The sequence below is a fragment of the Scylla paramamosain genome, chromosome 6 (genome assembly GCF_035594125.1).
Source record: "Scylla paramamosain isolate STU-SP2022 chromosome 6, ASM3559412v1, whole genome shotgun sequence".
NCBI lineage: Eukaryota > Metazoa > Arthropoda > Malacostraca > Decapoda > Portunidae > Scylla > Scylla paramamosain.
In genome coordinates this window covers 27,699,497-27,725,498 of record NC_087156.1, presented here as the reverse complement: position 1 = coordinate 27,725,498, position 26,002 = coordinate 27,699,497, and the positions used below count along the sequence as shown (strand labels likewise).

Here is a 26,002-nt window from a genome sequence, read left to right as displayed (position 1 = left end):
ACAACATCACAACTTTTCTGACAGTTCTGCGTACATGTAATCGTTTTCTTTCTGTCACAATCTCACAGAAGCAAGCCATTCGAACACACACATACACACACACAAGAGAGAGAGAGAGAGAGAGAGAGAGAGAGAGAGAGAGAGAGAGAGAGAGAGAGAGAGAGAGTTGAATGCTACGTATATGCTTTTACGTAAAAGTTGAAACGTCCCTCTGTAATACTAACGCGAGCGGTAAAAGTGAACCGCCCTAAAAGGATCACTTACAAAAAGGCTGAATAAATAAATACTCCACTAAGTCATTCCAAAAATATTTGAGTTGTGGCCGATTACCATCCCTCTTGATAGTGTAGGGGAGATGAAAGAAGAGGAACACAGAGGAACACAAAGAAATGACAAGAGAAAATAAAAAAAAAGGAAGACAAAGGGGTAAAGAAGAGGGAGAGTATACGAGAAAATAATTACGAGGAAAAAGAAGAAATAAAAGTAAGTGTACAGTACGTGAGAAACTAGACGAAGTTAATTAAATCAAAACAAAGCAACTCGTAATAATTAGATAAAAAAGAAACAAACAAACATTAAAATAGTAAAAAAACTATGAGGAGTAAAACATCATTGGAATAAAGAAAAAATAATGAAAGTTAAAGGAAGCAAACAAAAGCAAACTGTAGCAGTGTTGTGGAAAGCGAATACTGACAGGAGGAAACAACGGTGGTAAAGACGAAGTTATGCCGAGACCCCCGAGGGAAGGCGAGGGAAGGAAGTGGAGGCAAAGTGGATGAAGTTAGCTAAAAGGGATACACGGGGACGCAGTGGGCGGGAGGCGAGGATTGGAGGGGTGGAGGGGGTGGCGGGGTGAGGGACAGGAGTGCAGTGGGGAAGCCGTGAAGCTGAGAGTGAGACAAAGAACAGATCTGGAAGACCGAATGAAACAGTATTGTGTGGTTTGAAACAACATCAAAGAGACAAAGAACGAATCCGAGAGGCCGAATGAAGCAATATTGTGTGATCTGGAACTGTATCAGAGACCACGGCAATATGAACCGTGCAGAAAGCAAGACTCAGTTAACAGAAGAGAGATAAGGGGAATCTATCGTAGTGAAATCTATACCAGTTAAAAGAAAAAAATACACGATACAAATACGAAGAAATACGAAGAAAAACGAACGAAACGAAGCATAGTGAAGCAAAGCTGATGAAACCGAGGATGGGAGGAAGGAAAGCAATGCAAAAAAGAAGAAAAATAATGAAACTCATGCCTACAGCAAATCCAATTTAGATAAAAGTAAATCCTTGCGAACATGGGCGAGGGGAGTGCAAAAAAATAGAACATGTCGGCCGGTAGGAGGGAGAGAGAGGGAGAGGGAAAAAGGAGAGGGAGGGAAGAGAACAGATGACGTTTGAGGAAAAAAAGGAAGAAAAAGAGAGGAGGCATTCATAGCTAATAGTGCAGGAAAAGACTAATATCGCCAGAGAGAGAGAGAGAGAGAGAGAGAGAGAGAGAGAGAGAGACGAGAGAGAGAGAGAGAGAGAGAGAAACGCATACTCACATCTCCCCAGCAGCCGACCACGTCCAGCACGTCGCGGCGCCCCACGGAGAGGTCCACGATGCAGCGGTTCACGGCCTTGGAGGAGCGCTCAGGGGTCAGGTCCTCCTCGGCGATCTCCACCCAGCCCAAGGAGCGTACGGCGAAGCGGATGGGACGACCCCCACTGCCCTCCGTCACGTCACTCCGGGCCGGGTAGCTCCTCCTCCTGCAGCCACCACCACCATGTCAAGTTAATATCTCTCTCTCTCTCTCTCTCTCTCTCTCTCTCTCTCTCTCTCTCTCTCTCTCTCTCTCTCTCTCTCTCTCTCTCTCTCTCTCTCGTGAACTACCTTATAATCAGCCAACAGGTTTTCTGTCACCTGCAGCTACTCCTGTGTTTCTCTCTCTCTCTCTCTCTCTCTCTCTCTCTCTCTCTCTCTCTCTCTCTCTCTCTCTCTCATTCAGGTTTTATGTTTTAGCAATTTTGTTGTAATTCATATAACTATTAATAACGCTGTCATCTAACCTCTTATCTTGATTTTACTTATAGAGTTTTACATTTTTTATATACATGCCCTACACGTACTGTAAATGTAATGGAAAATAAAATTAAAAAATTTCTCTCTCTCTCTCTCTCTCTCTCTCTCTCTCTCTCTCTCTCTCTCTCTCTCTCTCTCTCTCTCTCTCTCTCTCTCTCTCCCTCTCTTGTTCCTGCTGCTCCTTCTCCTTGCCCTTCTCCTCCCCACCCAGTGGCGCCACTTCAGCCACCTCGCTTCGCCGCCTTGCACAGCTGGCATAATGCCACAACACAATCAACAGAGGCAACACCAGCCTGGGTCGGCGGCTCCAGGAGGGCGAGGCGGAAGGGAGACACTCACTTGTAGGCGTTGTCGAGAGCAGCGGTGCGAGGGCGGGAGTCCGAGAGTTCCGAGAGAGCGGAAGAGGTGTTGCTCCGGGTGACGGTGCCGCCCACACTCCCGCTGTTCTGTTACGGGTCATGAAAGCGCCCATTATCACCCACGCCCTAACTCCTTAACCAGCTGCTATTAGACCCACTCTGTTCGTCCTCATCCCGCCCTTACCACACGTGTAACACTTGTAACGTATTACCTCAGGGGAATGTTCTCAATGTTAAGGCTTACCTGGTCTGGCTCCCTGTTGCGGCGCTCGGCCCTGAGAGGCGCGGGTGCCACGGTCTGGGAAGGCTCTGGCGGCGTGCGGGTGATGGTGCCACTCTTGATGTGCCAGTAGTAAGGGCCGTCGTTATCTGGAGGAGGGAGTAAGAGAGAGGTTATCGTTACCAAGTGCCTCCCCGCGCCACTCCCTGTTAAAGATCCGGAGTGACTCTTGGCTGAGTGTGAACGAAACTTTAATGAACTGAAAAAGAAAATGTGTGTCTAGGCAGAAGGATTCATGACGCACTCACGTTACACTCCTTTGTCCTCACGCCTTTTTTGGCGCAGCGCGACACCGCTCCATCCAACAGGCACCACCATCACCACCACCGTCACCACACTCCTCCCGCTGCCACTGTCCTCACCACACTCCTCCCTCAGCCACTGTCTTCACCACACTCCCTCTGTCGCTATCCTTACCACACTCCTCCCTCAGCCACATTCCTAGCATGACTAATTTAGAGGTGCAGGTGCGTGTGCGTGCTGGTGATAGTGGGGATAATGCTTGCTCCCCCCCTTCTTTTCTTTCTAGCTAGACACGCACACACCAGGTATACATATATAAATTCGACGATCAGACTATAACAGAAGAAAGTCGCCCTTCAGAACGTATCGATTACACGCATTCAGTCAAGGGAGCCAACACTCACGTGTCTCCACAAGCATAACGGAAGTCACGAGGTTAAGCAAACATTTTTCAAGGCGGGCAAACATAAGTCTGGTCTGTGTGCTAAGAGACACCCTTGCAGTAAGTGGTGCATAGGCCCGTATTCCGAGACACTCTGCTCTCTCATCATGACTATTTTCCAAGGCCACATGAATGATTAGCCGTGTTCTCAAGTGTGTTTCTCCTTTTAATAATGTAAAAATCATGTTAATTTGTACTTAGAACCGTAAAAACAACCTTAAAAGCCCATCCACTATTAAAGAGCTTTGGAAAGGAGTGGAAATCCGACGTAGAAGTGTTTCGGAATATGGTCCATAACACTACTTATATCCGTTTTACGAAACTTATGATCAATACCTTGCTAACGACCCTCATCTCTTATCCTCCTTCCGCACCTTTTATATAAGTGCTCTAAGTGGCCCTGAACATTAGTAGTAAGCTGAGGTATAAGTGTGTGTGTGTGTGTGTGTGTGTGTGTGTGTGTGTGTGTGTGTGTGTGTGTGTGTGTGTGCCAATTCTTGGTCTCACCTTCGTGCTTCTCCCAGCCAGCGGGCAGTGAATCCTCGGTGGGAGGGTCAACCTTCTCGCTCCCGTCCCCTCCCTGGCCAGTCCCACGCTTCAAAGGCAAGGCATACAGGTCCTGGAATGGTCAGATGCGTCATACTCTCACACACACACACACACACACACACACACACACACACACACACACACACACACACACACACACACACAGACAGATAGACAGACAAAGACAGACAGACACACACACACACACACACACACAGAGTGACAGACAGACAGACAGATAAACACACACACACACACACACCACACACACACACACACACACACACACACACACACACACACACACACACACACACACACACACACACACACATACACACACACACACCTGGGTGTGAGCCGGAGTCATGTGTGGGATGTGGGTTGGGGACTGGCGGCTCTGCTGGGAGGAGGTTGAGGAGGAGGTGGAGCCGCCATCAGTCACCACCCCTGAGTCACCACCGCCCTCGGGAGGTGGTGATTCAGGGAAGGAACTCTTGATCTTGTCCTCGATGCTGCAACACCCGAAGCAACACCATCAGCACATCGCCACCACATTTGACACTTACAAGACAGTGTCACGATAATATAATCACGCCCACTGCATCCCAAAAGGTCGAGGAGCAAAAGAACTGTGAAAAAAATGTATTAGTCACGACTTACTCTACATCCTTGGTCGGCGGCTGGTCCTGCTGGTGCTGCTGCAGGGAAGTGACGTGCTCGATGAGGTCCGGCTTGTGGAGGTTGTAGCTCAGGCCTTGCTTCCTCCCCCATTATGCTCGACTCATTGTCCAGCAGGCTGCCGAGGAGAGACACAGAAGAGTTACATGGAGGAGGAGATGGTGTGTAAGGAGAGAGAGGGCGAGAGGGAGAGGGCGAGGGCTCAGGACGTAGGCTGAAGAGAAGGAAGTGAATAGCGGAGGCGCATTCTGATCTTTGATGTCGGCAAGTGCAAAGGCCACAAAAAAGGACATGTGTAATAGCAGGACGCGCACGAACAAACACAATAAATCAAAAACAAAATACTGTTATGAAATTAGCAATCATGGAGTGCAAGGGCAAGGGAGGTGTGAGGGGGGAGAGTGACGTCCTTACCCCAGGGAGGAGGAGGAGGAGGAGGGGCATGAACGTACCCAGTGTAATGACTAATGCCCCTATCATCCCCAACTCCACTTCCCTCTCCCCTCCCCTGACACCCTCCCGAGGCCAGATCTTGCCCTTCCTCTTTCCCTTCCTCACTCTCCTTTCTGCTCTGTATCTCCTGTCCCTCCCTCTTCAGCGTTCCCCCGCATGACACACACGGGTGACCTTACATCGATACACACGCCTGACCTTCACTCGGCCACCGTACAAACACACATGACAGTCGGGCTGGAAATCTGTTGTGACAAGAGCGGCGCCGAAGAGTCCCGCCAGCCCCACCCCCGCCCCACCCTGCTGCCGTTCAAGGTCCATCGCCGTGGAACACCCAAGCAACACTGAACCAATTACACAGTAGTCCTTCACCCGGCGACCCTCAGGGACAAGACACTTTCCTGGAGCGACACCTCAAGGCATGTGTGGATGATACAGTGTGTGTTTGTGTGTTTGTTTATGTGTGTGTGTGTGTGTGTGTGTGTGTGTGTGTGTGTGTGTGTGTGTGTGTGTGTGTGTGTGTGTGTGTGTGTGTGTGTGTGTGTGCCTATTTAGATGTGACCTTGGGCACGACGATGGCCCTCTAACGCCCAGCCACGCCCTGGGCCGCCGCTAACACCGCCACACACCAAAAAAAGCCCTTTGGATCACGGGGTCAGACGGAGCACCACAAGGCGGCTCGCCACGCCCTCCTGGATGGCGACTGGAAGGGTGGCCAGGATGCATGGAAGGGAAGGCGGGCGGGTTGGGAGGCAGAGCGGTGGGAGAGGCTTGGCGACAGAAAAGGAAGGAGGGGCGGTAGAAGAAAAGTAGTGGAGAGGAAGAGGGAGGGGGAAGAGGACGGGAGAAGAGTCAAGGATTCCAAGACATCCAAGGTGGGGGCGTGGGGGGCAGAGAGAGAGAGAGAGAGAGAGAGAGAGAGAGAGAGAGAGAGAGAGAGAGAGAGAGAGAGAGAGAGAGAGAGAGAGAGAGAGAGAGAGAGAGAGAGAGAGAGAGAGAGAGAGAGAGAGAGAGAGAGAGAGAGAGAGAGAATTGCGTTTACCCATTTTTGTATTAATACAAGATTGAGTCATACTTTGTGTGTGTGTGTGTGTGTGTGTGTGTGTGTGTGTGTGTGTGTGTGTGTGTGTGTGTGTGTGTGTGTGTGTGTGTGTGTGTGTGTGTGTGTGTGTGTGTGTGTGTGTGTGTGTGTGTGTGTGTGTGTGTGTGTGTGTGTGTGTGTGTGTGTGTGTGTGTGTGTGTTTCAGTGCCAGGGAGGGCCAGCCAGAGCTGTGCCCTTTAGCTGGCCAGAAGCGCTGCGTCACCACTCCTCCTCGCCGCTACGCCCAGTAATACCATCGTGACATTTCCCAGTAACGGGCAAGTACAAGGATAGTGGACAGGTGTGACTCTCGATGCCCGCCGCTCCGCCCAACAGCCACCACTCCTAACCTACTCTACCAACGAGGCCCTGCTCCACCCTATCCTGCCTCTCCCTTGCCTTATCCCGCCAGCCATGTCTCGTCCTGCCCTACACAACCCTGCCTCAGCTTCTCTTAACCTGCCCCGCCAGCCCTGCCCCGCCCCGCCTGACCTCCCAAACACGCTTTATTCAAATACAATTAAAAGGAAAGACCTTCAAGACACACAGTTCCCTCATTCCACAGTCCCTGCCTCTGCCCCGTCCACCCCTCCATGCCCAGCCCACCCCTGCCCACCTCCACCGAGGCCACGCCCACCGCCAGATGGTGAGGGCGTGACCTGACCTCATGCGGCCCCAGGACATCACGCCTTCAATGACTCACATTACACAATATGACCTCAAGTGACCTGACCTGACTTAACTGCCCCGTTCCTCCTTCAGCCAGCTGCCCTCCCACCTCGTTTGATATCTCTCTCTCTCTCTCTCTCTCTCTCTCTCTCTCTCTCTCTCTCTCTCTCTCTCTCTCTCTCTCTCTCTCTCTCTCTCTCTCTCTCTCTCTCTCTCTCTCTCTCTCTCTCTCTCTCTCTCTCTCTCTCTCTCTCTCCTTGGTTGCCCTTCTCGTCCTCCTTCCTTCTCCCGCCCCCCGGCCCCACCACACCTGCCTCTCAGCCCACTAACACTTCTCACACCTTTTCCTTCCGTGTTATTTCCAACGTCAGTTCAAACATTTACTCTGCGTCTTCTCATACGTATTATTTCCTCGCACACACAAGGCCTCGTCTCCTTCTCCAAACGTCCGCCTTGCAGTCTTGCTTTTCCTAACTCCCTGATCTCTTTTCCTTTGCACCCTCTCCCTTCCACAATACGTTCCATTCTCTCTCCTTCTTTTTCTCTTTCTCAGCATTCTTCTCCTTTCCCAAACTCTCCCCATTCTCCTTCCCATCACGTCCTCCCCCGAAATCCCTAATGCCTGCTGAAAGCCTCCTGACACGCCCCATGCACGCACAACTTCCACACCTTATGCATTCTTGCCTTCATTCCCCTCGCCCAAACCCACCACCACCACCACCACCACCACCACCCTACCACCTACGAGTATGCTCATCGATACCAGACCCCTTCCTTTCGTTCCCTGGCTTTCTATACCTTGCTCTTTACCTTCTGCACTCCTGGCACGCCCTTCCCTCTATCTCCAAGCCCACACACGCTCCTCTTCGCTGCCCTATAAGACACCTACCCCCGCTCCGCTCCACTCCACTCCACTCCACTCTACTCCGCCCCGCTCCGTATCTGCTCACTCCGCCACACCAGCAGGTCTCACCAACATGACCTTGATTTGGGAAGAGTAATCGTCTTGCGTTCCGGGGCACTGTTGCCTCTTACTACCTGAATGCTGCACTATTTTTTTGTGGTTTGTTTTTACTTTCTCTTAGTCTCTGCCTCGGTATCAGTCTCTCTCTCTCTCTCTCTCTCTCTCTCTCTCTCTCTCTCTCTCTCTCTCTCTCTCTCTCTCTCTCTCTCTCTCTCTCTCTCTCTCTCTCTCTCTCTCTCTCTCTCTCTCTCTCTCAGGAACAGGTCACCTGGAACGAAGACCGAAGTTTATGTGGTCTGCATTTCTGATTGATCTTAAACCTTCCCTCCTCTCCTCCATCTCCTCTCTCTCTCTCTCTCTCTCTCTCTCTCTCTCTCTCTCTCTCTCTCTCTCTCTCTCTCTCTCTCTCTCTCTCTCTGCGTACCTGTTGTTCTGGTGGTCGGCCTGGTCCAGGTTGGTCACAGGGCCACTCGCTACGTCGACCCCCATGGAGCCCACGTCCAGCTGCGCATAGTGGCGTCGGTTCCTCACGCTGGCGGTGCGGTTCAAGCTGCACACGTGGTCCAACTCAGAGTACAGCGAATCTGAAAATAATGAGACACACCCTCACTCACTTATTCATTTCTCTCAGCAACCCAAACAGTCACTCTCTTTGACACTTGTTAAACATAAATACTGCATCGATTCGTGTCTTTTAGCTACGCGCACTTGTTCTCTAAGCATTCTCTCACTCACTCACACGTTCTCAAGCAAACACGAGCTTCTGCTCTTATTTTCTCAAATTTCCAGCATCAATCTTTCATACACACGCACTCAATCAATCGCTCGCTCACTCACTCCTTCTAATATTAAGCACTCATGCACACATTTCCTCAATTTGCACTCAAGCCAAATTATTGTCTTGTTGCGGCGCCATGCCCCATAATCAATCAGCCTTCCCGCGCTAACATGCACACACGCACATTCTCACTCACTCACTCACTTGATCCTTCATCCTTTCCTCTCCATCACTGATTCATTCAACTGCTTACTCACTTAATATTTCATCCCGCCATCCATTACTCATTCATTAACTTAATACTGCAAGGCTAAAAGTTGAATCTATCTATCTATCTACCTGTAAGTCCTTCACTCTTTCACTCCCTCGTTCACTCACTCAGGATGCCTCACTTAGTGCATTCCTGACACCAAGACCCAGTCAGCTACAAGCAACACTACCACTTTCTCTTATACCAGTGTCCCAGTAAAGTGTTCAGAACCCCCCACCTCTCTCTCTCTCTCTCTCTCTCTCTCTCTCTCTCTCTCTCTCTCTCTCTCTCTCTCTCTCTCTCTCTCTCTCTCTCTCTCTGATCTTTTCACTCCGCAAGCCACTCCTCAATACTTTCACTGGCTCTACAACACCCATACACTCACATACTCTAGGCCATTCACTCAGCTGGCAGCGCTTACCACTCACCCCACCTCAGCACCCTCATTCACCCTGCACAGCCGCCTAATTAACCTTGCAACACCTTCATTCTTTCGCTGTTTATTCTTCCTGCAACACAATCCCACAGCAACAGTATTCACACACAGGCACCGTATCCCTTTTACTACTCTCTTTTGGCGTACACACACACACACACACACACACACACACACACACACACACACACAAACTAGAGATCTGCAAGAATCGTCCGCTCGAACATACTCATTCTCTTTGCAACATTTGATCGTGCAATCCTCGCTCCCTCCCTCGCTACCTCACTCACTCACCTCCGCAACTCCCCGTTAACCGCGGAACACTCGGCAACATCACCTGCAACACTACACCACACCACAGTACAACTCCGCAACGGCATTATCCGTATCTGCAACACTCCTCGGCATTATACACCAATCTACCAAGCATTGCAAAGGATACCACAGCATACCACAGCGCCTTCCACAGCCCCACACAGCAGCATCATAAAACATCTCATAGCGCCACAGCACAATGCTCATAGCACCGTAACACAACATCACAAAGAAGCACCATAATTAAGCACTTCACAGCACCATAACACAGCCCTCCACAACACCATAATACCTCTCCATAGCATCGTAAAAAAAAAAACTTCACAGCACCATAACAGTCCTCCACAGTGCCATTACATCTCTCCATAACATCGTAACAAAGAACCCCACAGCACAAAAACACCTTTCCACAGTATCATAACAACACTCTACAGCACCACAACACAACACTACACGGTACTATATAACCAAACAGACCACAGTCCCATAATGCAACACTCACCAGCATCGCAACACAGCACTCGAAACCCCTCCAGGACAAAAGTTACTCTGCAAACATACCACCACCACCACCACCAAACACGGCAAACAAAAGACCTTCCACTGCATTAATAATTTCCAGCACAGCATTTCAGTGCACTTCACGAGCATATTAATCAGATACAACACCACACAGTATCCCGCAGCACCACAGACGCTCCACATCACTTAAATATTATCACAGCAACAATCGTAACACTGACAGCAACGCACACCAATTTTCTTAGCACCGCAATATTCTCCCCCACAATCTGAGCACTTTATACCACAGCACCATACGGCCTTCCATAGTGCCACAATCTCTCCACCGCGTTCTCAACACTCTATACCACAGCAGAAAGCTCAAGACAGCACCACACGACCTTCCACAGTACCACAATCTCTCCTCAACCATCTCAGCGCTCTATACCACAACAACAAACATAACACAGCACCACACGACCTACCACATAACTACAACCATTACACCACAATCTCAGCACTCAATGCCACAGCAACATGCGCAATACAAGCACAACACGACCTTCCATAGCGCCACAATCTCTCCACCACCATCACAGCAACAACAGCAACGCTCACATTAACACACAACGATTTCCGCAACCTCGCCATCCAAGGTTCGTATTCTGAAACGCTTCGGAGCCTCATCTCAACTTGTAGTAATAACTGGGAACTTTCTGGTATGTTTTCGTGATTCTAGAGACTTAACAAGGAATCTGCATCGTTACAGGAATAAAGAACAGCCTTACGAACGTGAATAATCATCCCTGTGGCCTTTGAAAACAGTCTTAATGAGAGGCAAAAGCGGTTCAGAATACAGGAACAACAATTAATATAGCAACTTAATTATCAACAACACACAACATCCCAGAAAGGCGCCATCCTTACCACACTCACCTAAGGCGGCCAGGCCACCATCCAGAGTGTCCTCGCTGTTCCTGTTGAGGGCGTCGTCCAGTCGGGGGTCAGCGCCACCGGCCAGCGTGTAGTTTGGGTTCTCGAAACTCAGCACCCCGTTTTCTGTGAAGGAAGAGAGAAAAGGCTGGTCAGCAGTCAGCGTAAAAGTGGCAAGAAGGACGCAGTATTTTCTCTCTCTCTCTCTCTCTCTCTCTCTCTCTCTCTCTCTCTCTCTCTCTCTCTCTCTCTCTCTCTCTCTCTCTCTCTCTCTCTGTACTATCATGCAAGAATTAAGGGTTACAAAGAAAAAACTAAATAAAAGTAGTTACAGTTCAAGTACCAACTACTCGTATCTCTAGAAAGTTACAAAAATATACAATCTCTCTCTCTCTCTCTCTCTCTCTCTCTCTCTCTCTCTCTCTCTCTCTCTCTCTCTCTCTCTCTCTCTCTCTCTCTCTCTCTCTTTCTTATTTACTTACAAACGCACAGAATATACATTTTTTCCCCTCCATATAAAGCCTATTATTTCCTAAATGTTCTCGGCCCGAAATTTAATATTAGTCTGGATAACCCCATCTGTGTTTGTCATCCGCGTTGTTAGTTGTGCTGCATTATGCTGCATTAAGTTTAACGTTGTAATATGATCACTCTTATTTGGACATTGTTGAAAATTATTTGGCTGGGATATTTTACGTTCGCATTTGCAGTGTTGTCCTTTCCGTGTGTGTGTGTGTGTGTGTGTGTGTGTGTGTGTGTGTGTGTGTGTGTGTGTGTGTGTGTGTGTGTGTGTGTGTGTGTGTGTGTGTAAGTTGAAAAAGCCGTAAAAGTTTCATGTTTTTTTTTCTTTTTATCATTACACACACACACACACACACACACACACACACACACACACACAGTTACCATAAAGGTTGCCCTCAAGGTGGAAGTGAAATAACTTATTTTCTTTTTTTTTTTACATTTTTTTTTTTTTCCTGCGTGTCACAAGCACCCACCGAGTTTGGTGAGGAGCGCCGATGTGTGTGTGTGTGTGTGTGTGTGTGTGTGTGTGTGTGTGTGTGTGTGTGTGTGTGTGTGTGTGTGTGTGTGTGTGTGTGTGTGTGTGTGTGTGTGTGTGAGAGAGAGAGAGAGAGAGAGAGAGAGAGAGAGAGAGAGAGAGAGAGAGAGAGAGAGAGAGAGAGAGAGAGAGAGAGAGAGAGAGAGAGAGAGAGAGAGAGAGAGAGACACTATTGAATTTCCACCACCATTAAACTATTACTATTACTGCTACTGCCATTATTATTATTACTACTACTACTACTACCACTACTACTACTACTACTACTTCTAATACTACTACCACCACCAGCACCACCATCACCACAACAACAACAACAACAACAACAATCATCATTCCTTCCTTCCTTCCAAAACCACCGCTGAAAGCTTCACTATCCCGAGCAAGGAAGGAAAGCAGAGTAGAGCAGAGCAGAGGGTGAGGAGGGATCTGGGTGGACAGGTGTAAGGGAGAGAAAGGGACGCGTGAGGCTGTAAACTGTTGATTGTGACAGGAAGGGGGTCAAGGTCATCTGGGGCTAGGGGGAGGTGAGGCGTGGCATGACGTCGGGGGGGGCGGGGAGGGAAAGGGGAGGCGGGAAACAGGTGGCCGCCTATACTACCACAACCGCCACCACTACCTCCCTCTCCTCCTCCTCCTTCTCCTCCCCGATGTTCCGCCTCAGCAACTTCGAATTTAATTGGTAGAATTCCAAAGGCAGAATTGACGATGCTTTGAGCGAGAGTGGAAAAACAGGAAGGGAAAAATAAAACGCCATGACTCTTAGTGGAGGAGGAGGAGGAGGAGGAGGAGGAGGAGGAGGAGAGAGGGGACATGGTGAGGAAGGACCACATAAACGGTGGAGGTAAAATTAAAAGTAAGATGCGGCGCACAAAGGTTAAGGAGAACACGCTACCAAGAAGGCAAAAGAGAGCAATTAAACGATGATAAAAAAGAAACAACACAGGATAGAGACTGGGAGGAAGAAAGAGAGAGAGGGAGAGAGAGGGAGAGGGAGAGCGTACCCGAGGGAGCCCAGGTGAGCGCATTAAGAAGGATGAGTGAGCAAATTAAAGACGAATGGCGCAATTACAGTGGGACTAACGCGGATAAATGAAATAAGAGGAGGAAGAAGAGGAGGAGGAGGAGGAGGAGGAGGAGGAGGAGGAGGAGGTGGTGGGGGTGAGACAATTCAAGGAGACGGAGGCTGCGAAACAACAGGAGTACCGTGAACAAATACCCGGAGCAAGAAAATGACCAGAGAGTGAGAAAGAGAGAGTCAGCGGCGGAGAATCGAGCGAGCCAAGCCGTCGACGTGAGGCAGTGAGCGGGGCAGGGGGCTCGCGGGTCACGGGCGTCGTTGTGTCATGATCTTGTGTCTTCAGAATTAATTACGTCAGGTGTATTTGGGCCATTGTGGGGCATGGGGGCACAGGGCGGGGCGAAGGGCGGGGGTGGATGGGTCAGAGGCGGTGGGTTGAGGGTCAGAGGGTTTGCTGGGTAGTGTAAAGAGCAAGAGGAGGGTCGGTGGGTGAAGAGGGGCTGAGGAGTGGTGGGTGATAGGTGGAAGATAAGAAGCGGCAGACGAAGAGCAGCGGGTGAGTGGTGATGGCTGAAGGAGTGATGGATAATTATAAAACGTTGGGTGAGTAGTAATGGATTTGAAAGGTGGATAGTTAAGGCGGTGTATGAGGGTTTCTGGGAGGAAGGAGAGTAATGTGGGGTAAGTGAGAGTGGATGTAAGGAATGCAGCACGATGGGTGAGGGTGGGAGGGTGAGGGACAGTGAGTAAGGGGAGGTAAGCACTGGGTGGCGGGTGACTGAGGTGGGGGATGCAAGCAGGCAGGCAGGCAGGCAGGCGGCAGTGGGGTCAGGGAGATGTGAGTGAGGGCGTGGATCACTAGCGAGAGAACAGGTCTGAGTGAACTTATGAGTGAAACTTTTCAAAGGGGCACAAGCTTCACCCGGGGACCCCACCAGGGCCACGGGGCGGGGCACTCACCACCCATACTTCTTCCCGGGGCGGAGTGGCGCGTCAGCTTCACGAGTCGTGTATGTAGAAACTGTTAAAGGTTGTCGCGGGTTGTCTCCTGCTGCGGGCCACGAGGGGCACGTGTTCCCTTCCTGACCCTTGCTCCGCTCCTCCTCTCACCCCCCTCTCACTCTCCATCTCTCTCTTTTTTCCCCACAGCGGCCTCCTTTCTTCTTTCAATATTTTATTCACGAATGACTCAACAGGCAAGCGCGGCACGCCCACACCTCCACACCACGCATCCCGGTGAGGCGAGGTGTGGGCGTGGGTGTCGGGAAGGCGTGCGGGAGGAATGCGAGGGTGTTGAGGTTGATGGATGGGCAGTGAGAGGAGGGCATGGGGCGTGTGGGAGTGCGGGGGAGTTGTGATAATGAGCATGTGGGGCGTGGGGAAGGGTGGGCTAGCCGTGATGGACAGACCAGGGCGGCGGGCGGCAGGCTGACCACCTTCACCCCTTGCCCACTAAGACGAATCGTGCGTGTCTATTATCAGTGTGTGTGTGTGTGTGTGTGTGTGTGTGTGTGTGTGTGTGTGTGTGTGTGTGTGTGTGTGTGTGTGTGTGTGTGTGTGTGAGCCATGAACCTTCGACCGCCGGCACGTGCAAACACACACACACACACACACACACACACACACACACACACACACACACACACACACACACACACACACACACACAGTAAAAGAAAACTGGATAAACTCGTAGATAAAGGAGACAGGACCACACCATTGTAATATGCACCTACGACTCTGTATATCACAACTAGGTAAACACGAGAACGCACACACACACACACACACACACACACACACACACACACACACACACACACACACACACACACACACACACACACACACACACACACACACACTACAAGAGCCACTGGTATGTACGTCTCCTAGCGTAACTTTCTGTCCAGCCTAAGGTCAGACCACCCTCACCCCCAATGGCGTAGTAGGGGAATGTGTGTCTATACCCTTCCCCTCCCCCCATCCCCGCTACACCAGAACTCCGGGGTCAGCAGGGCGTGGCCGCGGTACGCACTCCCGGATACACCCACGACACAAACTTGATCTCATTTGGATGCACTGAACGAGGTCATTTTCTGCTATTCATTCCTGTCACCAACGCCACTGACAATGCAAACATCTCTATTGTGGTTCCTAATACTTAACCATTTCACCGCTGGACAAATATTTGCTATATCCACCTACGACTTTTTAGACACTTATTCATGTGCTAGTCTCTTAAATACGAAGTTCTGTGACCTATAAAAAAAAATTAAAATAAAAGACAACTCTCTTTTTCTTTTTTTCACCCATGGAAACTTTTCTTTTTTTTTAACAGCGCTCACAATGTTAAGAAGGGAAGACTTATCTCCAAACTTTGTGATCTTGCTCTTTTCTGTCTTGTCATCAACGTCACAGCGGCAACCAACGCGAAGTGTACTGTAAAAGCATCGGCACTGAAAATGAACTAAATGAACCTAAACCTAACCCAACCCTCAGATAAAAAAAAAAAAAAAAACGCAGATGTTTATTTCAATAGTATCCCAAGAAACAGCTCCAGCATATCATCTCTGCCGCCTCTATCGCAAAGTCTGGCGTTTTGTTCTTTATTCTGTCTTGTCTCCAGCGCGAGGTTTGGTGCTGCGTAGTAAAGGAATTTAACAGATGCCTTTGTTACAGGTCCATAAGCCTCCTGGTGTGTGTTTTTCTTGTGTATTATTTTGTATCTCCACTTCCAACACTACTACTACTACTACTACTACTACTACTACTACTACTATCACTACTGTAGTCACATACACACAAAAAAAAAAATAAATAAATAAATAAATAAATAAATAAATAAACACATAAATATAAATCTATCACCACCACCACCACCTCCATCACAAACACTATCATTACTATTTCAACCACAAACATTACTATCACCAAGACATCTGCCACGAACATCACCATCACCAGTCGACCATAAACACCAATACGCCATCTCCCAGCACCATCGCCACCAAAGTCACCACCACCATAACCATCAGCATACCATAAACACCACTATACAACCACCATCGCCACCACAATCCCATCCCAATCACCACAACCACCACAAACACACCAATATGTCGATGGAGTAGCTCGTATCTTGAACTTGTGAATAAGACTGTACATATTTAATCCATCAACTTGTGTACGTATGCATATATCTATTTTATACGTCTCTCTCTCTCTCTCTCTCTCTCTCTCTCTCTCTCTCTCTCTCTCTCTCTCTCTCTCTCTCTCTCTCTCTCTCTCTCTCTCTCTCTCTCTCTCTCTCTCTCTCACGTATCCTGCAGGTGCACTGAGGTAGGGAGACCGTCTTGGTTCCTTCTCTCCATTACTCACCTGAAAAGAGAGGAAGGGAGGAAATGCATTAATACGAGAACATGGAAAGAGAAAATGACCTTAAGATACACGATTACCCTTCATCCTTTAGGCCACCCACTCTTGCAACCTTCTCTTTCTCTTCTCTCCCTTCTTTCCTTCCCCGCCCCAAATGTCCCGCCCTCACCGTCCCTCACCCATGCACCGCACACCACCCCTCCTCCTCCTCCTCCTCCTCCTCCTCCCTCCTGCCCCCTCATCACTATTTCCTTTTTGAATTTTACACCTAAAAATTCTCAGGCAACATTATCTGCAGTTACTTGTTCCGTGATGGGAGGAGAGAAGGGAGGAGAAAAAAATATGAAGGCAAAACATGAAAAGCAAGTGGATTTGATGTGGTGTACGTGTGTGTGTGTGTGTGTGTGTGTGTGTGTGTGTGTGTGTGTGTGTGTGTGTGTGTGTGTGTGTGTGTGTGTGTGTGTGTGTGTGTGTGTGTGTGTGTGTGTGTGTGTGAGTGAAACACTTCAGCCTTGTCTACTTTCTCCTTCCTGTACGTCACAATAAAATCCCAGTGAACCAGAAGAGGAAAAGGTGAGGAGGAGGAGGAGGAGGAGGAGGAGGAGGAGGAGGAGGAGGAGGAGGAGGAGGAGGAGGAGGAGGAGGAGGAGGAGGAGGAGGAGGAGGAGGAGAGAAGGTGGAGGGGAAGGAAGAGAAAGACAGATAAATAATGATAATAATAATAATAATAATAATAATAATAATAATAATAATAATAATAATAATAATAATGAAAATAATAACAATAATAATAATAATAATAATAATAATAATAATAATAATAATAATTGCAACGAGAATAAGAACAGGAAGAAGAAGAAGAAGAAGAAGAAGAAGAAGAAGAAGAAGAAGAAGAAGAAGAAGAAGAAGAAGAAGAAGAAGAAAATAAAAGAAGAAGAAGAAGAAGAAGAAGAAGAAGAAGAAGAAGAAGAAGAAGAAGAAGAAGAAGAAGAAGAAGAAGAAGAAGAAGAAGAAGAAAAAAATAAAATAAAAAAAATAAGAAAGAAGAAGAAGAAGAAGAAGAAGAAGAAGAAGAAGAAGAAGAAGAAGAAGAAGAAGAAGAAGAAGAAGAAGAAGAAGAAGAAGAAGATAATGATGATGATGATGATGATGATGATGACGACGATGATGAAGACGGTGATGAAAAGAAGAAAGAACTCGAACAAAAATAAAAATTAGAACAGAAACGGGAAAAAAAGGAAAAACACACAAAAAAACAGCAAATTGAAGATGTAAATAAAAAAAAGAAAGAAAAAATACGTGGGAAGTAATCAAGGAAGAAAGAAAGAGAGGGAGAGAGAAAGAAAGAAAGAAAGAAAGAAAGAAAGAAAGAAAGAAACAAGGAAGGGTGGAAAAAACGAAAGGAAAAAAAAACAGAAAGACAGGAAAAAATCTGAAAAGTAATTAAAAGAACACGGGGGATGATGGAGGAGGAGGAGGAAGGGGAAAAAAAACAGAAAAATGAGAAGACAAATCAAATACAAGAAAACTAACAAAGAAAAGAATTACACTATGAAAAAGAACGGATGGAACAGAGGAAGGGGAAAGAGGTAGCAGAGGAAGGAAACGAAAGAGAAAAGACGAAGAAGACGAAGAAGGAAAGTTTAACAGCAGAACACCATTTGAGACGCAGAAGAAGAAGCAGGAGGAGGAGGAGGAGGAGGAGGAGGAGGAGGAGGAGGAGGAGAATGAAAGTTAACAGCATAACAGCACAGTATCAAGCAGAGAGAGAGAGAGAGAGAGAGAGAGAGAGAGAGAGAGAGAGAGAGAGAGAGAGAGAGAGAGAGAGAGAGAGAGAGAGAGAGAGAGAGAGAGAGAGCAGCAATACATATTTAGGGGAAAGAAAAGAAGGGGAGGTTGGGGGACCAGTTTCTTCTCTCTCTCCTTTCCACTCATTAGCATCCATTTGTAGCACAAGAACCAATTGTACGCGATGCACGCCCTCCGCCCTCCGCCCTCCCGCCTCAAGTCTTCCTGCAGAGTAATAACGGGGAAGGACGCGACAGTGCAGGAGGGGTAAAAATATATTCATAATGACAAACTACCGCTAAGTCTTCTGTGGGGAGGAGGAGGAGGAGGAGGAGGAGGAGGAGGAGGAGGAGGAGGAGGAGGAGGAGGAGGAGGAGGAGGAGGAGGAGGAGGAGGGGTGTCGAGGTCTTTTAGTGAAGGGAGTTAATAATTTGTCTTCGTTATAAAGTCCTAATTACCTAAACACTGTCTCTCTATCTGTTTGTCTGTTTGTTTATTTAGTTCCTTGGTTTGTTGCCTTCCTCTGTGCTTCGTTATTAGTGCACGAGTAGTCTCTCTCTCTCTCTCTCTCTCTCTCTCTCTCTCTCTCTCTCTCTCTCTCTCTCTCTCTCTCTCTCTCTCTCTCTCTCTCTCTCTCTCTCTCTCTCTCTCTCATGCAAACACACACTCAAACAGTCGCCACCATTACTCAACCTTGATCCGCCCGCAGTGACGTAACGTAACGCTAACACGGAAAACATCGCCAGCTTGGGACTAACACGGCGCGGTGGCGGTGTTGCTGCTGGAATGACAATGAGCTACGCCGCACCTGCCTAGGAGACAACAAGGTGACGGGTGCCCAGGTGGGTCATGTGGGCAGGGCGGCACGCTGGAGGATACGAGAGAGAGAGAGAGAGAGAGAGAGAGAGAGAGAGAGAGAGAGAGAGAGAGAGAGAGAGAGAGAGAGAGAGAGAGAGAGAGAGAGAGAGAGAGAGAGAGACGGACGGACAGACCCCCAGCCAACCAGCCAGATAGATAGACACATACAGATAGACAGACAGACAAGCACACCAGCCAGCCAGCCAGCCAGCCAGCCAGACAGACAGACAGACAGCCATAAAACAGCAAACCAAAAAAGTGACCTTGAGAACTAATAAAGAGAATGAATGACCCGTAATATTTGCCCCTCAGCTGCGTGTGTTGAGTAAATGAGGCATTCCAAACACACTCATTAGATCGTACCCGCTCCTCCACCCCGCCCTGCGCCCCTGCCCTCGGTCTACGCTGGCCCATAGTGCAAACAAGACCTTATATACTCGCTAACCCCAGCCCATGTTTGCTATCAGCGCTCCTGGCCCGGTAAATAATCCTTCCATTACGGTGAAAATGACAGTACTTGCTGCATATATAAACTGTAATGTAGTAAATCACTGCTCGTAAATTCTCTCTCTCTCTCTCTCTCTCTCTCTCTCTCTCTCTCTCTCTCTCTCTCTCTCTCTCTCTCTCTCTCTCTCTCTCTCTCTCTCTCTCTCTCTCATGCAAACACGTACGCCCAGGAATAGCAAAAACAGGCAGGAATGGTGACCGCTCAAATGCCACAGGGACGCCCACACTCCCCCACAAAACGCACAGTGGATGAAAATAGCCAGCACGGTGGAGGGTGATTCAGTGCTGCGGGGCGGCTTTCAGTGGAACGCTGCGGAGGGAGCGAGGAGGCAGGGGGAGGGAGGGGAGGGTGGGGGGATGATGCCCGGCCCATGATCACAAACCTTCTGCTGATAACGGGATACTCATAAATAAAGATATTGCAGAGAGAGAGATAAAGAGCTGTGTGTGTGTGTGTGTGTGTGTGTGTGTGTGTGTGTGTGTGTGTGTGTGTGTGTGTGTGTGCTGCGTCATTCGAACGGTGTACCCATTCCATGCGTGTCGGGGTGAAGGGAAGTTCCCTAAGCGATGGCGGGCGTGGCGGTAGGCGGCGGTGGGCGGCCTTGAGGGTGGGTGGCATGGGGGTACTGAGCGGTGGTGGGTGGAGTCCCCATACCCACCCCTTACTTCCCCCTTACCTGCTCCACTCATTCCTATACCCCCTTCCCCGTCCCCTCAACCCTGCCACACTTCAAAACAGGAGCTACGAGGGAATCCCTGCAGCGCCTTCCTCAGGGGACGCTGGTCAGGTGTTAATGGTGAGCACTGTGTACTTTCTCCCACACTGGCCCTCCCCTTCCACTCTACCCTGGCTCCTCTCCCCACCTCCCCTTCTAGCCCTTCCCAGACCCTGCAACCTTAAGCATGTCTCTTCCTCTCTCCCTTCCTGCAACACATCCCCTCAGCTACTCTGCTCCTCAGTGAGACACGCACTACTTCGCAACACAACCGAGGGGGAAAGAAACACAGCATTAGTACTCCGGGGAATAACAAAAACGCTAATGATGGAACTCAATGTAAAAACTTCAGCAGCAGCTCCGGCACTCACTCACTCACTCCTCGCTGCCTGGCTCATGCACACGACATACCTGCACACACACACACACACACACACACACACACACACACACACACACACACACACACACACACACACACACACACACGCACACAAGAAAGGAACATAGATCAGGTCAAACCAGTGCTGAGGACCAAAGGGAAAAGCAGAGTGATGGGTCTGGTATTAGAGAAGACGTGGAATTCCTGTCTTCCTCTTCCCACACACACACACACACACACACACACACACACACACAGAAACCGGATGTTACATTCATAAAACATTCACAAGTCCTCCACGTATAATGTTTCAGTAGTTGCATATTTTTTTTTCCTTTCCATAAAAGTAAAAGTAATGATGGATTGTGGTGGTGGTGGTGGTGGTGGTGGTGGTGGTGGTGGTAGTGGTGGTGGTAGTGGTGGTGGTGGTGGTGGTGGTGGTGGTGGTGGTGGTGGTGGTGATGGACGTGGATAGCTGTGGTAGTCGTAATAATAATGATGATGATGATGATGATGATGATGATGATGATGATGATGATGATGATGATGATGGTGCAATTTCTACTACTAATAATAACCAAACTTGTATTCGTTATTGTCGTCATTATCATTTTTGTTCATCTTTGTCCACCTCCTCCATTTTATACAGCTTATGAATAACCGCTGTAAGATGAAAACATGCTTCTGACAGATAATCTAATTTTGAATACTCCTCCTCTTCCTCTTCCTCTTCCTCTTCCTCCTCCTTCCACATCATTACCATTACCACTATCATAATAACAATAATTTTTCCAGGTTGGTGGGAATGATAATACTGATAGCACAAACTCTCTCTCTCTCTCTCTCTCTCTCTCTCTCTCTCTCTCTCTCTCTCTCTCTCTCTCTCTCTCTCTCTCTCTCTCTCTCACGTTGTTCAATCAGGGTCTTCGTGTTTCCCATCATTTTCCAAGCACGAAGTAAACTTGCTGACGTCACGCAGTTAATACGGGACCATTACCAGCTCAGCCAAAACGGGACTATTAACACACCGAGTCCCGTCATGCCGAGTGAGTCTTTTTGGCGCTTCGTCATTGAAACGGGACAAGAAACACGCCCCAGTAGCTGCCGCACACCTTGCCTGACCCGCCCCCGTCACACCGCACCTGCACACGACGAACTCTATAGAATGTACGGTGATTGAAACTTGTCAGCTACCCAGCCTTCCAGCCACACACACACACACACACACACACACACACACACACACACACACACACAATATCCATGGAGAAAACCTGAATGCCACCTTGTCTAACTTGTCAACAAAACCAGTAGCGAATGTTGCTCCCCACCCTCTCTCTCTCTCTCTCTCTCTCTCTCTCTCTCTCTCTCTCTCTCTCTCTCTCTCTCTCTCTCTCTCTCTCTCTCTCTCTCTCTCTCTCTCTCTCTCTCTCTCTCTCTCTCTCTCTCTTTCCAACTGCTTTCTCTGTGACGCCCCGAAGTAACCTCTCAGGTATGTGTCTGTGTCTGTGGTGGGGAGGGGAGGCGCGGGGTGGAAAGGTGCTCCTCCTCCCTCTTCTCTCTCTCCCGTTTCTCCCCACCACCACCGCAACACTCTCCCCGGAGCCTCACACCCGCCGGAAGTTGAAGATCCACCACCACCCCCACCCCCTCCACCCCCTGCCCCCACCACCCGCGGCGGCGATGGCTTCCCTTCTCACCTCCAGCACACGACACCACCCCACGTCTGCTGCCCCCACTGGGTCTCCCACCGCTCTTCCTCTGCAACAAGCCATCACCTCCCCCTCTCCTTCACCGCCTCCCCCAGCCCACTCCGGCCCTCCCTGAGCCTACGTGACCTAACTCCAGCCGCAGGTCACTGGTAACTAATCATTATATTTATACTGGTTATTACATCAAGGTTAAGTAGCTCTCACCTCACCTGGCCTTACTTCTCCCTGCCTCTCCCTGCCCCTCACTCCGCGGCCCTGGCTCGTGTGTCCAAGTGCAGCATTCTCCCTCACTTCCCTTTCCCCATTTGACAGCGAAAGTTTCATCCCTCACTCCCTCCCTCTGCCTCTCTCCCTCCCTGCCCCTTCCCTCTCCCTGTGCTGCACACGAGCCTTGCGTCAGTGAAGCAACCCGGATCCCGCCGCCCTTCCTGTGACTTTCCTGCCGCGCGTCCCACAACTTCCTTACTCACAAGCCCCCACCTCGCTCCCCGTCCCTCCTTCCACCCCATTACTATCCCATGTTTTACCTCACCCCCTGCACTCATTTTATCTCCTATCTGGATCTGGGGCGAATAACTAGCGCGGCCTGGTGGAAGTGTCGGCAACATCACACACAAACTCTCATGACGAACGCAACCCCGGGGCTGGCTGCGTGGCTGAGTGGCGGGACGGAGGGACGGAGTGGATGGCGGGATGGAGGGACGGAGTGCTTGTACCGCTGGCGGGAGTCGACGTACTCAGCGTTTGCCGGGGAAGGACGGGCGAGGACCTCAAGTCAATGCTGGGAAAGTATTTTAATGCCGTGCCACTTCCTCGACCTCCATACACCCACCCACCCACCACCCACCCACCCACCCACACACACACACACACACACACACACACACACACACACACACACACACACACAGGTACGTACGTATATACTGTACAGTACATACTACAAAGAAACCTTCAATGCGTTCAATATTCCAACACGAGTGATGAAAAAAAAAATTGCAGGGCCATAAATCATAACGAAGCAAAAACTCATTTCAGCGAGTGAGCTTTCATTCAGATCCGACCGAGGGTGAGCAAAAATGAATACATGCATATCGTATTCAGATTTACCGCCACGCATATATACATCCCAGTTTCTAATTCCAAATATTTCCTTTGTTCTTTTATGTGCAGCTATATATACACTTTCTGCAACTCGTTCTGGTCCTACCGTGCTAGCAGTAGTGGGCCAAGTGGATGGGGGAGGGAAGGGGGGGGAGCAAGGTGGGAGAAGAGAGAGAGTGGACATAGGGAAGGAGGGAAGGAGTGGAGGAGTGACGATGCAGAGGGGTAGAACAAAAAAATGGATATTAATAAGGAGGTACAGGTGAGAGACCGGGGTATCAGGCAGGGGTCAGTGGCAGAGTTGTGAGGCAGGGCAGAGGGACGTTGAAAGGCAAGGCAGAGTTGTGAGGCAGGGTCGTGAGGTAGGACTGTGAGACATGACAGAGAAACACATTCAGAGATGGTTATCAAAGAAGGGCTAAGAGATAAAGTTGAAAGGAAGAATTGTGCGACAGGATTGAGACAGTTGTGAGTTACGTTAAACAGGACTGTGAGGCAGGGAAGACAAACAAATTCAGACAAGATCATCAGAAAGGGCTGAGAGAGGAACAGAGTTTAAAGTCAGAATTAGGAGGCAGGGTAGAGAGGCAGGGTAGAGAGGCAGGAGCAAGGCACAGGAATGTAGGGGCATGGGTGAAGGACAGCAAAGTGGTAAGCAGGCGGGGGCAGGCAGGAGTGGGGAAGCTGGCACGAAGGATGAAAAAGGAAACAAGGAAACAAGGCAGAACGAAACAGGAATGAAGGGAAATGTGGGAGGCAGTGAGGGACGAACAGGAGAGGAGTAAGAGGACAGGAGATCAGAGGAACAGGATTGACCGCTCCGTTCAGTCCTTCCTGCTACTTGAACCCCTACCCTGCATCTACCGGGTCTTCTGCTGCCCCCTCCCTCCTCCCCCTTGCTGCTGAGTGCATGCATTTATACAACTGTGCTCGCCGGGTCCCCTCACCTCGCTGGCTTATCCCCTAGTGATTTGTGCTGCTCCCTCACTGCATCTTGTTTTCCCCACCCACTACCATCACAAATACTACCGCCACTATCCTATACTACTTCTACCATTACTACTACTACTACTACTACTACTACTACTACTACTACTACTACTACTACCATCACCGCCGCCGATAACAACAACTGAAGCAACACCGAAACAAAGCAGAGTTGCAAAACTTTAATAAGAGGAAGGATTTGTGGCTTGGTGTGATTGATGGCGTGTAGTATAAAAAGGAGGATGGGAGGAAGGAAGACAAGGAGGAGGAGGAGGAGGAGGAGGAGGAGGAGGAGGAGGAGGAGGAGGAGGAGGAGGAGGAGGAGGAGGAGGAGGAAGAGGAGGAGGCGGAAGAACATCCCACCGTCGCTGACCTTCGTGTGTCGGGATTCACGCCAAGTGTTGACCCGGAGCTGTGACGGAGCTTTCATCACTCCTTTCATTCTTTTTATCCAACCTCCAACTCCTCTTACTCCTCCTCCTCCTCCTCCTCCTCCTCCTCCTCACCTTATACATTCTCCACCAACACTACCTTCCCCTCCTCCTTCTCTGCCTCCTCCTCCCATCCACTCATCCTGTGACCTCTTCTCCCTCTCCTCCTCTTGTTCTTCTTTGTTCAACTCCTTCTTCATCCTTCTCATCGTCCTCTTCCTCTTCCCCTTGTGCATTCCTTCCTTACGTCAGACAATCAGTCCTTCTCATTCCTTTTCCCACTATTTCTATTTTTTCCTCACGGTTTTTCCCTATCATTTCCATCTTCTATTCCCCATATTTCTTTCCTTCTCCCTCAATCCATCATCATCATAACTCAATTTACTACTACTACTGCTACTATTACTACTACTACTACTACTACTACTACTACTACTACTACTACTACTACTACTACTACTACTACTGCTACTGCTACTACTCCCTTCTCTCTCTCTCCTATCTTCAATGCCCTTCCTCATCTTTACTCCCCACACTCCCTCCTCCCTCCCTCCCTCCCTCCCTCCACGTCTCATCACCTTCCATCACGTCTCATTTTTCATTCTCTCCCCACAACCCTCTCTCTCTGACTTCAATCCAAACCCTTTAATTTCTCCCCCACCTCTGCTCCTCTGCTAAAGCCAACTGTTACCTCGGTGTCTCTCTCTCTCTCTCTCTCTCTCTCTCTCTCTCCTCTCTCTCTCTCTCTCTCTCTCTCTCTCTCTCTCTCTCTCCTCTCTCTCTCTCCCCCAACATACCGTTTTTGCGTTTTTTGTTCCCTACCACTCCTTGATTCCCCCGCACCATTCCTCCACTTCCTCCCCCTGCAGAGGTCAGCCGTAAGCTTCTTCCTTCTGGAGGTGACGCGAGGTGAGGTCTCCCATAAAGAAACCGGTTCGCGCCCAGCCCTGCCCCACCCCGTCCCGTCCCGTCGCGTCCCTGGCCTCTAACTGCATGGAAGCGGTGGAGGGTGAGAGGCTGGCGGCTACATCAGTGAGAGTACGGATAAGAGAGAGAAAA

At 49.3% G+C, this 26,002-nt stretch overlaps 1 protein-coding gene across 1 annotated transcript in view; it reads right to left on the bottom strand.

Moving 5' to 3' along the window:
* LOC135101559 (uncharacterized) overlaps positions 1–26,002 on the bottom strand; it is a 53,768-nt gene that overhangs the window by 18,599 nt on the left and 9,167 nt on the right. The window contains 9 exon segments of the mRNA XM_064005666.1: positions 1,548–1,752; positions 2,405–2,511; positions 2,669–2,793; positions 3,897–4,008; positions 4,288–4,434; positions 4,436–4,453; positions 4,602–4,737; positions 8,211–8,370; positions 10,994–11,125. Coding sequence (XP_063861736.1) covers positions 1,548–1,752; positions 2,405–2,511; positions 2,669–2,793; positions 3,897–4,008; positions 4,288–4,434; positions 4,436–4,453; positions 4,602–4,737; positions 8,211–8,370; positions 10,994–11,125 — 1,142 coding nt within the window.